This window comes from Silurus aristotelis (assembly GCF_946808225.1).
Source record: "Silurus aristotelis genome assembly, chromosome: 2".
NCBI lineage: Eukaryota > Metazoa > Chordata > Actinopteri > Siluriformes > Siluridae > Silurus > Silurus aristotelis.
Window position 1 is genome coordinate 5834321 of NC_139575.1, and position 12730 is coordinate 5847050.

Sequence of the window (12730 nt, forward strand, 5' to 3'; positions counted from 1 at the left end):
GCAAAGATACAATCTTAGAGAGTTTTGTTACGTATTAGAGCAGAGACGCCCAAACTGGAGCCTGCGGTGATCCTTGACCTGGCCTGCTTTGTACATTTACAGCATCTAGCAGATGCCCCTATCCAACTGTGAAGTTAAGGGTAAAGGGCCTTGCTCAAGGGCCCATCAGTGGTAGCTTGTTTAAAGCTGGGATTTAAACATTTAACCCTATGGTTCAAAGTCCAACTCCTTTACCACTGAGCTTCCAACTCTCATATGAGGTGTGATGTATACGACACATAGGAGCAGTTGAAAAAAAAATGTAAAAACTTGATTTGACTTATTTGTTTTATTTAATATACACATCCACGTTTTTGCACCTCCATTTGACTGCTGCTATTGCTTTTTTTGCACAATCTTTTGTGTTTACATTTCGTGTTTATTTCCAAGTTCACTCCTGTATCCAGTTCTCTTTTGCACATTGTACTGTATTACATACAGTAGGTTTACTGGTGGCGCTATTGTGTTTTGTGTATTTGTCCTACACTGTCTTGTCTTGCCTTTGCACCAAGTTGCACACGACAACTTACTTTAGTCCTTAGCTCTGTGTTCTTATAGCTCTATGTTGTTGTATGTTGTTTTATGTATCACCAGGGTTCTGGAGGAACGTTGTCTCATTTCACTGTGTACTGTGTCAGATATATATGGTTAAAATTACAATAAAAGTTAATTGACTTGATTAACAGCTAATTATGGAGAGATCTCGGTGTTGGCACATGACAAGAGAGAAAATGTCTGCTAATTTGAAAGAATACAATATTTGTCATCAGTGTAATACAAAAGATTCTTAAGCTTTGGGAATCTTCTTAAGCCCAGTACATTATCTGGTAGGATAGAATGTTAGAATGTCTTATAAAGTGTCCAATATCGTTGTTAGAATTAGTGTATGATTGTAAAGTAACTACACTGACCAGGCATAACATTATAGTTTTATTAGAAGTGAATGACAGTGAATAAGGATAAGGATTTGAGCAAGTTTGACAAGGGCCAAATTGTGATGTCTAGACGACTGGGTCAGAGCATCTTCAAAACTGCAGCTCTTGTGAAATGTTCCCAGACTTCAGTGGTCAGTATTTATCAAAAGAGGTCCAAGGAAGGAACGGTGGTGAGGCCGAGTCCGAGGCTCATTGATAAAGTTGGGAACGAAGGCTGGTCCATGTGGTCTGATCCAACAGACGAGCTCCTGTAGCTCAAATTGCTTAAGAAGTAAATGCTGTTAATGCTCCATGGGTCAGTCCTGTTTTGGCAGCAAAAGAGCGACCAACAAAATATTACAGTAGGCAGGTGGTTATAATGTTATGCCTAATCAATGTATGTACTGTATTCTTGCAAAATCTGAGGTGTATTAACAATGTTTATTCCCACATCACTGCCTCTCTCCTCTGTCAGAAAACCCTGTTGGCAGTTCAAACATATTCATATTGTTTGCATTTAAATTGCTATGAAATTTACTAATTTGCCAGGTCCTCTTTTTGCTTCATCTATGTAAATAAGTGTGACATTCAAAGCAGCCTAACATAAACTAGATAACCTACAGAGGCCCTTTGTAAAAGTCTGTGGTGGAAAATGTCTTCTACTGATTCTGAAATTTTACAATTCACAAATGGCCTGTCCTTAAGTGTTTTAATTAATCATTTTAATTAGCGATTACAATTTTGTGATAGAAGAGTATCTGTGAGAGTGAAAGGGAAAGTTTATAGGACTGTGGTGAGACCTGAGATGTTGGATGGTTTAGAGACAGTGGTATTGAGTAAAAGACAGGAGGTGGAGCTGGAGGTAGCAGAGCTGAAGATGTTGAGGTTTTCGTTGGGAGTGACCACTATGGACAGGATTATGAATTAGTTTATCAGAGGGACAGCACATGTAGAACGTTTTGGTGACAAGGTGAGGGAGGCGAGATTGAGATGGTTTGGACATGTGCAGAGGGGGGACATGGGGTATATCAGTAGGAGAATGCTGAGGATGGAGCCTCCAGGAAGGAGGAAAAGAGGAAGACCAAGGAGGAGGTTTATCGATGTGGTGAGAGAAGACATGCAGGTAGTTGGTGTGAAAGAGGCAGATGTAGAGGACAGGGGGTTATGGAGACGGATGATCCGCTGTGGCGCCCCCTAATTGGAGCAGCCGAAAGAAAAAAATGAAGAATTAGCGATTACAGTTTAAAATGTATGACTGAACAATGCAATGCATTTTACAATTTATTGTTACTAGCTCCTACTTATTGCAGTGTTATACAGACATTCATTCACCACCAAGTTTCATTGTTAAGAATAATATATATAGTGCAGTGTTGGATGCTCTGGGTTACTGATCAGATCCAGCAATGTTAAGTTACCACTGTTTGGCCCTTGAGCAATGCCCTTAACTCTCTCTGCTTCGGGGACACCGTATCATACTGACCCTGCACTCAGACCCCTAACAAGGTGCTATATGTGAAGAAAATCATTTCCCTGTGCTTATATGTGACAAGTAATGGCTGTTTGCTTGAAGTAGCACTTCTGTTTGAGCTGTTACATAATATTGCTCAATACCTTCTGACCAATCAGAATAAAAAATTGAACAGCACTGTGCTATAAAGTATGTTAGCAAAGATACAATCTTAGAGAGTTTTGTTACGTATTAGAGCAGAGACGCCCAAACTGGAGCCTGCGGTGATCCTTGACCTGGCCTGCTTTGTACATTTACAGCATCTAGCAGATGCCCCTATCCAACTGTGAAGTTAAGGGTAAAGGGCCTTGCTCAAGGGCCCATCAGTGGTAGCTTGTTTAAAGCTGGGATTTAAACATTTAACCCTATGGTTCAAAGTCCAACTCCTTTACCACTGAGCTTCCAACTCTCATATGAGGTGTGATGTATACGACACATAGGAGCAGTTGAAAAAAAAATGTAAAAACTTGATTTGACTTATTTGTTTTATTTAATATACACATCCACGTTTTTGCACCTCCATTTGACTGCTGCTATTGCTTTTTTTGCACAATCTTTTGTGTTTACATTTCGTGTTTATTTCCAAGTTCACTCCTGTATCCAGTTCTCTTTTGCACATTGTACTGTATTACATACAGTAGGTTTACTGGTGGCGCTATTGTGTTTTGTGTATTTGTCCTACACTGTCTTGTCTTGCCTTTGCACCAAGTTGCACACGACAACTTACTTTAGTCCTTAGCTCTGTGTTCTTATAGCTCTATGTTGTTGTATGTTGTTTTATGTTTTACCAGGGTTCTGGAGGAACGTTGTCTCATTTCACTGTGTACTGTGTCAGATATATATGGTTAAAATTACAATAAAAGTTAATTGACTTGATTAACAGCTAATTATGGAGAGATCTCGGTGTTGGCACATGACAAGAGAGAAAATGTCTGCTAATTTGAAAGAATACAATATTTGTCATCAGTGTAATACAAAAGATTCTTAAGCTTTGGGAATCTTCTTAAGCCCAGTACATTATCTGGTAGGATAGAATGTTAGAATGTCTTATAAAGTGTCCAATATCGTTGTTAGAATTAGTGTATGATTGTAAAGTAACTACACTGACCAGGCATAACATTATAGTTTTATTAGAAGTGAATGACAGTGAATAAGGATAAGGATTTGAGCAAGTTTGACAAGGGCCAAATTGTGATGTCTAGACGACTGGGTCAGAGCATCTTCAAAACTGCAGCTCTTGTGAAATGTTCCCAGACTTCAGTGGTCAGTATTTATCAAAAGAGGTCCAAGGAAGGAACGGTGGTGAGGCCGAGTCCGAGGCTCATTGATAAAGTTGGGAACGAAGGCTGGTCCATGTGGTCTGATCCAACAGACGAGCTCCTGTAGCTCAAATTGCTTAAGAAGTAAATGCTGTTAATGCTCCATGGGTCAGTCCTGTTTTGGCAGCAAAAGAGCGACCAACAAAATATTACAGTAGGCAGGTGGTTATAATGTTATGTCTAATCAATGTATGTACTGTATTCTTGCAAAATCTGAGGTGTATTAACAATGTTTATTCCCACATCACTGCCTCTCTCCTCTGTCAGAAAACCCTGTTGGCAGTTCAAACAGAGAATCTACAGAAGCTACAAGACAGAGAGAGGGAACTAAAAGACATGAAGAAAGTCCTGGAGACCCTCAAGGTGACTGATAATGCATTAACCCACTTTCTCTTTTTTTCAGACATAGATTAAAGTAATATACAGGTTTGTGAACACCCTAAACACACCTCATGCTTTTTATATGCATGCACCCTGCCCTGGTGTTAAGCCATCACACAAGTTAAACAGGTCTGAATGTGTGTAAGACGGGTAAAGGAGCTCAGTATCACGTGTGAGGGTGGTGGATGAGTGCGGGAGAGAGAGAGAAAGGATAAGAATATTTGCCTGTTAGCTCCTTTCAGGAAACTGCTTTTTAACCACAGTTGCACCTTGTACAGTATGAAAAAGTCCGAAATATTTCCTTTCACTTTTGAAGGTTGAACTTAAAGGTGTAGTCTGGTGTTATTTAGCTGCAGTTTTAGGGTTTGTGTTATGGTTAGGGATTAAAATTAGGGTTAATGTGTATTTAATGTGTATGTATAGTTTACATCGCCGGTCAAAAGTTTGGAACACTTAGTCTTTTATGGTTTATGGACACATCCATGTTTCTGTTGTTTTTATGCAATAAACTTGTTAAAAAATGCAAAAATACAAGAATCGGACAGTGAAGGACTGATGAAAGTGTGGACAGATGGCTACAAGTTTTGTCTTTAACAGAAGAACTTGTGTAAGATAGAGAACAGAATAGAAGATATTACCAGGCTGCCTCACCCCCCACAGTCAAACATGGAGGTGGAAGTGTAATGGTTTGGGGTTTGTTTTGGAGCAGGGAAGGTTGGAGACTTATTCCAGGTAAAAGTGATATCTATCATCATGATATCTATCATGGATTGGCCTGCACAGTCACTGCATCCTAAATCCTATTGAACTGCTCTGGGATAAATTGAATTACAAGAAAGACATTTCCATCTACTAAAGAACATCTCTGGCGAGTTTTACAAGAGGAATGTCAAAGTATTTCAGCTGAATGTTTGGAGAAACAACCTGTCCAGCTGCTGAGAGTGTGTAAAGCTGTTCTTCATGATAAGAGAGGATGTTTCACTGAAAATAAAATGGAACATCTGGACATTTATAGATTTGTTTGGTCAAAGAACATCTTTATACCGTTAAATGACCGAGTTTTCTGCATAGACAAAGAAGAAACATGCCCTTGTCTCTATAAAACCATAAAAGACTATAAATCAGTACAATAATTCTGTAGCAATGGCATATAGAAACTAAAATAAATCTAAAATAGCTGAGCAGCTACATTCATCATACTTAACAAAAATTACAAACGTGCTTTGTGTGTGTGTAGTGCTCATCCGTAACAGCGAGTGAGGAGACTGAAACGGTGCTGGATGAGCTTCAGCGCTCGGTGCAGCGTCTGGCGGATCTGATCCAGCAGGTGATGAGCACGAGCGGACAGGAGAAGATCAATGAGTCCAAGCAGGTGGTGGACAAACTGGAGATGGAGATTCGTCAGCTGAGGAAGAAAGATTCAGATTTAAAGGATCTGGTGACGTGCCAGGATAATATCTACTTTCTTAGGGTATGCGTTTACAAATACACAGTCAATTAAAAAATAGATAGAAAAGATTGACTTATTTTTTCACATCATCTAATTATTTTGCTAACTGTTGAATCATGGTGAAGGAAAATGTTGGGATCAATAATGTGTCTTGCTCCTTTAAAGTTATTTTAAATGCTGGTGTCTTTATTAATTGGATGCATTAAATTCAATTATAAATAAAATGCTAATAAAAAAAAATTGTTTGTGGGTAACCAAGAGTATAACAAACAAGACAAACAGAGTATGGAAAGCCAAAGGAGTCAGAAAAGACTAATTCCCAATAGTCTATTTTCTAAATTTCATAGATTTTCTTCTCGGTTGCTCTGCTTCCAGAAGTGAATGTTTGTTATAATTTTTATCCAATCATATTTCAATAATTGCCTGTTGCCAGGGTTAAAATAAAGCTGCCATGAGGCTTTCAGAATGAACAGCGCTGTGGCCAGTAGCTTCAAATACATGACAATCCAACTGTTGCTTTAACCAATCAGATTTTGAGTTGGCGACACTGGGGCCATCTAGCAGGCCTACAATAACATCAGCATTTCACGTCCTTTGTTTGGATGAGAGCGCACTACTCAGAGCTCGCAAGCTGGGTGTTTTGTGGTTGGTACTACAAAAATGCATTGAAAACCCAGGGTTATTTTATAAGGTTAATATCGATGCTTCCGCTAGAGATGATGTATGCGGGCGGTGCAGCTGTGGCTACAGTGAAAGGAGACGTGTTTTGGTCAAGAAGCAGATTGATTCAGGCAGGAACCACTGAAGGTGTGAAATGCACAGCTTGCCACTGAGTTAAACCATATATCATAACCATATATCCTGCTTGTTTTTTTCTCCCTCTGCTTTTCACCAGACGTATCAGTGTCTTTGTTTCCCGGAGCTCAGTGAGCTTGGCAGTGTTACAGCGAATCTGGAGACCTCGTTCGATCCTGTACGAAACATCATTTCGGATCTCAGGGAGAAAGTGGAGAACATGTGCAACCAAGAGCTGGACAAAATTAACAAGTCAGGTCAGGAACCACTGTCCAGTTTCCACTGCCTGATAGATCATCACTTGTAAGAAATTGATTACTTGGAGCCTGTGTATACTTTATATGTTCCCCTTGTGTTTAATAAGATATCTGGATGAAAATGTAAATTTCAGTCCTTATTAAACAATCCAGAGGCCAAGAAAAACTCTCTAAGGCACCATGAGGTAGAAACCAGAAACTTTGTATAACTACAAACTCTTTTTTCAGCAAAATTAAGTTATGTTCAAAACCTAGTTTTGCAAACTATTCCTAGGCTATAACTTCACAACCATAAGTCTTATCGACCTGAAAATTGTCTGTGTCTAATGGGATACAAGGATCTATGATAAAATTGATGTATCTCAAAAAATTTGCCAATAAGTATCGAGCACCTATTCCATGTGGCTAAAGGAGGCCGATCAGAATGAAACTCTGTGTGCATGTTCAACCTGTGTGCCCTTAAGGGTTTTATTTTAATATGAAAAAGGCCACAGGGGGCAATATCATGTTTTTATGGTGTATAAATGATTGTATATTGCACAATTTTTCAAACTTACATTTAATCTTCATATCATTTGAAAGATCTCCTCACGCTGAGCACCTTTGCAAACTAGTCCTATTTTTTTGCTTGATCAAAACCAAATCAGTGCAATAATGTTCCCTGGACTATCAATAATTATCAAAAAAATTTTTTAAAAAAAGATAAAAAATAGGCGGGGCCACTTTCAATAAAATTGCTATAACTCGTGAATGGAATGAGATATCTTCCCCAAACTCTAGACGTGTGTATGACTCACTTTGACATCAAGTTGTAAACTTTGCAGAGCTTGACTACTTGGTGGTGCTGTAAGATAGAAAAAACCTAAAAACTACGCATCCATCAAATTGGCCTGCAGTGTCTATGTTCAATGTGCCTCAAGTGTCTATGAGGACATTCGCATATCTCAAAAAACATGGCCGCCATTTAGCCAAGGAATCTCAAGCACCTTTAACACAAGGTTAATGGAGGTCGAATGGAATGAAACTCAGTGATTATGTTCCTAATGTTTTTTTTTTTCTTATGAGCTTCAATGCCTTAGGTGCTTGAACCCCGGTCCTCACTGCTTGCAACTATATTTATTATTATTATTATTGTTGCTATTATTATTATTATTCTTATTATTATTATTATTATTATGTTTTAATATTTCTGACCAGACTGACAGCAGTTAAAACCAGTCCAACTCTTCATTATTGGACATTTTGCAATTGCATTAGAATTAGATGATTATAATTCTAATCTCGGGTTTTGGTTTGATAAGAATCTGCAGTTCTTAGTGAAGCACTGGTGCATGTCCCACACTTTTCTTTCTCGATCACACAAGCCCACATGTGGCTTAACCGTACTACCAATGGTTTTTCTACAGTGTTCAACACAACAGCGTTTACGATAACCGACCGACAGAGTGGGCAGAAGCCGGGCATTTTAAAATGTGAGTAAAAGTTCACTACATCCACTCTGTAGATATAACCAAATAAATATAAAGTATTATATATAATAAAACAATTTCTGTGTGTGTGTGTGTGTGTGTGTGTGTGTGTGTCAGTGTTTTCTGCAATTGGAGGCAAAACGTCAAGCAGTCGCACACAAGGTGCCCTTTAAGTGTATATACTTATAATAATACATGATTTTACAAATGTTTATATTTTTTTTATTTTGTGTTAAATTTAATATATCTGTGTGTGTGTGTGTGTGTGTGTGTGTGTGTGTGTGTGTGTGTGTGTGTGTGTGTGTGTGTGTATATATAGCAGGTCCCCCTCCACTACCCTCTGTGAGCGTTCGAGGCCCAGGTATCATTACTATTTCACTTTAATCAGATGTTTGCGGTTCAAAATCTGCCTCTAAATCCAACTCTATGTGTATTTCTGCCTCTAAAATCTGACCCTCTGTCTATAAACTTTCCTATATGTCTTTAAATGTATCTATTTGTATCTAAAATCATAACAAAGTACAAAATAGTTGTCTTTCTGTTAAACGTTTACTTTTCTGTAACATCCACGGTATATTAGGAGGCAAAACTAGCCACAAGATGAGTGTGTGTGTGTGTGTGTGTGTGTGTGTGTGTGTGTGTGTGTGTGTGTGTGTGTGTGTGTGTGTGTGTGTGTGTGTGTGTGTGTGTGTGTGTGTGTGAAAGAGAGCAAGAGAGAGAAACAAAATATCTTGTGTCACGTGTCAACTTAAAATTTCCATTTTTACATTAGTGCTTTGATAACTCTATACAAGGAAATTTTCCGACTAAGTTTTCCTCCAGGTTCTCAAGTTTCCTCCACCTTTCCAGTAATATGTTAGACAATGCCATGATCATGTATAAGCATTGCAGTGAGAGTTTCTCCAAAAAGGGAAAGAATAATGATTAAAACAAGCTATAATAAAAACACAATAATGAATGAATGATCATGGTTTTTTATCCCTATTTTTCAGATTAGATTTATTAACTGATATTAGATTTGACTAGATAACACTAGCAATGTTTCATTGTTTTTACAATGGCAATCTAATTTAATCAACAGCCCTTTCAATGTCTTCTGTATAAAAAAGACTTCATCCTGTAATAATCACAATATTTGACACTAATATACACGATGAATACGTACGATAAAATGTTTTATGAAGCTCTTTTGTCTTTGTGTTAGCTGAAAGAGCAACGAATTCCCCGAGACCAAGAGCGAGCTACAACAGAGAGGATCGAGAGCAAGGTAGGAACACACACATATACATGATACGTGTATTATATTGCATCATATTTTATCAGTTTACAAGTTTTTATTGCTATGGTTTAAGGCATGTAGAGGTTTTTTATTTTTATTTTATTCATGAATAAAATGCTAAATGAACTTGAATTTTGCGACTTTTAAAACAGAATTCAACAGAAATGAGTTTTTTATGTTCCACCTAGAGGATATGCAAACCTTTGCACCACATACGACCGGATTGTTTACAAAATCTACATTAAATTAAAACCACTTTTGCTATTTTGTGGAACGATTTGTATGGTTAGGGTTATTTAGGGTTATTTCAGTGCATTTCCCTTTTATCTGAAACATCATGCGTATCAGACAAGTCAGATGCAAACCACCTGATCAGTCTCATGGGACCATCAGGGAGGTTGTAGCTCAATGGTAAAGATGATGGCCTTTGGCTTGAAGGGTCATAAGTTTGCATCCCACCCCTACTAAGCTGTCTCTGCTGGGCCCCTGAGCAAGGCCCTTAACTTCTCAGTTGTGTGTGGAAATGTAAAAAAAAAGTCGTAAATGTAAAAACATATTAAATGCTTAATTTTTTTTTCTCATGTCTCCTTTATAAGCAGTGTTGAAATGTGTGTTTTGTTTTAGCTAATAACCGCAGTGTGAGTTCTCTGAGACCAAGTGAGAGGCAGAGGAGAGAGGAACGAGAGCAAGGTCTTCTAATCATACCTCATTCTACAGTAACAATACACACAGTATACAGCCTACACACAGAGGTGGAAAGTAATGAATTACATTTACTCGCTTTCGTTTTTTGTGTACTTTAAAGTAGTTTTTGAAATATGTAATTGTACTCTTACTTAGGTATGTTTTGTTTGTAATATTGTACCTAATTGTATTTAACATTTGAAATCATATCTGTTACGAAGTAAATAGAAAAAAAGAACAAATGCGATTAAAACAAAAGGATTAAACCAACATAATGTTGGAAATTAATGGGGACTTGGATTAAAATTGTGTGTACAAATGAAGCCAGCCATGTTATCAGTATCAGGATTTAAGTGTCATATGAAATTAATGAAAAGTGTTACATTTTTAATGTTGACGTTGCATTAGATTTGTGTTACTATAACCAATCACACAATTTTGTTGAGAACGCGGTGTCCAATCAAGCGTTTAGATTTTTTGTCACTGCAGAAATGGTCAATGTGTGTGCTCACGCTCTGAATTCGGAATCTGCATTTGCGATTTATTTTATTGTCATAAATTACATTATAAAGAAGAATTTCATTTTTGCTGCAAAATTGCAAAACTTACAACAGACCCAAATCATTGCCTGTAGTGTTTATTTATTTATTAATTTTTTTGGTATTACACTTCATTTTGTTAAGGTGCCCCTTCAATTAAAAACAACTAGTTTGAAAAGTTCCTTTTTTACTTTTAGGTGATTAGGTTTTTAGACTGGTAACGTATACTTAAGTAAAAATGTTATAAAAGTAACAGTACTTTTACTTAAGTAGAATATTTTATTACCTTTTCCACCTCTGTTTCCACATCCAATTCCTTCATTTGATCATTGCATCAGTGTAACGGGTCACTGTTCTGTCATATGTTACTGCCTTTACAATGGTTACAATATATTGGTTAAATCGACTACATGATCATTCTACAGTCCTGAGAATATGGCATGTGTTTCCTCATCATTTATATTGTTTTCTTCATGTCTATAATCTACAGAAAGGGAGATTCAGAGTACAGCAAGGTCTCAAAGCAGACAAAACAGCAGCACAAATAAAGACGAGGGTAAGTTTACACAGTAAAAGTTGCCTATTTGCATTAGCCTCGTAATGATTATTAGCACTCATGTACAAGATTGCATGCAAGACTGAAAAGCAATCACGCTGGTGAAAAAAAAACGAGAAATACAGTACAGAATTCCAGCATTACAGGAAACGTTATACACAAAAAAAGCTTTGTTGTGTTCTCATGATGTCTTTTTTTCTACCAGCTACATGTGGGTCTTCCCCAAACTGTTACCACAAAGTTGGAGGCACACGATTTTATAGATTTATATTTTTCGTTTAACTTAAGAAAGGAGACCCAAATTGGTTCCTTTGCACAAAGCCAGCTCCATGAAGATATGCTAGTGGTGGTTTCAGGGCAGTGGTGTTTCTGGGGAAGTAGTGATTCAGAGGTTAATCACTAATTTCTGTTCTTGAGTTCTGAGTTACTCATAATACAGTTGGGGGATCAAGCCCCAGCACTTCCAACACTGCCCACTGCAGGGCGCTTGAGCTAGACACTTAATCCTATTTCCTCTAGGGCTGCCATCCCATGGCTGAACCTTGGGTCTGACCCCAGCTTCCTGACAAGCTGGGATATACAAAAATGACTATTTTGCTGTTTTTTTTTTTAGATTTATAAAGTTCCTTAGGTTCCCAGTTGATGTTGACAAAGATACATATTACCAAGCTTATGGTCAGGTGTCTACAAACTTGTGTCCATATACTATATTATAATGCAGATGTTTTAGATGATCAGGATGTGTTCTGAGGTAAATGTGTTTGTACATAAAAAAAAAAAAAAAAAGTGATTTATTTTCATTATTTTCTCCCTCGTTAGCTGACACCTCGGGTGTACAATCTCTACGACAGTCGACACACAGAAGAGAAAACCAGGAGCAAGGTAAGTTTCTCTCTTACACACAAACACAAACACATAATAAATACATAGTGAAATCTCTTGTAAATGTATGACCACATCTGCACACACACAAACTCTTTTTTTTTCTTCATAGCTGACACCTGGAGCTTAAGTTCTGTCAGGTCCAGAGGCAGACAGAGAAGAGACGAAAGTGAGACGGGTATGTGGAATCGTAACCATGCCTGATTGATCTCTTCACACACCTACAATGTGTTTCAATTCTATCTCTCTTGGGCTCTCTAATGATCCATTATTATCTCTCTGTTAGCTAATGAAGAAGTGCAGGGTTGCCAGAAAGTGCAGGACACAGCGATGACCAAACAACAACCAGAGAGACAATGTAAGTTTCCGAACATTGTGTAATGTGTGTTATTATAGTAACTGAATATTTCAGCTCAGTAACATCACACATTAGATTTATAAGAAATCAATCACTGACTTACATTTTAATATATTTTTGTCTATAAATATTTATACAATTATTCCCAATGCACAGACAAAAATGCAGAGAAAAGGGGTCATAAAATAAGGTTAATATCGATGCTTCTGTTAGAGATGATGTATGTTGGAGGTGCAGTTTCGGCTACAGTGAAAGGAGACTTGTTGAATTGTGTTCATTGGGTTTCTTGCTTCAGTAA

General features: G+C 37.6%; 1 protein-coding gene across 3 annotated transcripts in view; it reads left to right on the forward strand.

The window, feature by feature from the left end:
- trim25l (tripartite motif containing 25, like) overlaps positions 1-12730 on the forward strand; it is a 28569-nt gene that overhangs the window by 6217 nt on the left and 9622 nt on the right. For all 3 annotated transcript variants that reach the window (XM_083566463.1, XM_083566464.1, XM_083566465.1), the window contains exons 2-13: positions 4050-4145; positions 5401-5634; positions 6509-6665; positions 8072-8137; positions 8252-8296; positions 8454-8495; positions 9339-9401; positions 10038-10103; positions 11127-11192; positions 12012-12074; positions 12187-12252; positions 12361-12432. In XM_083566463.1, the coding sequence (XP_083422589.1) occupies positions 4050-4145; positions 5401-5634; positions 6509-6665; positions 8072-8137; positions 8252-8296; positions 8454-8495; positions 9339-9401; positions 10038-10103; positions 11127-11192; positions 12012-12074; positions 12187-12252; positions 12361-12432 (1036 nt within the window). The remainder of the gene's footprint in view (positions 1-4049; positions 4146-5400; positions 5635-6508; positions 6666-8071; positions 8138-8251; positions 8297-8453; positions 8496-9338; positions 9402-10037; positions 10104-11126; positions 11193-12011; positions 12075-12186; positions 12253-12360; positions 12433-12730) is intronic.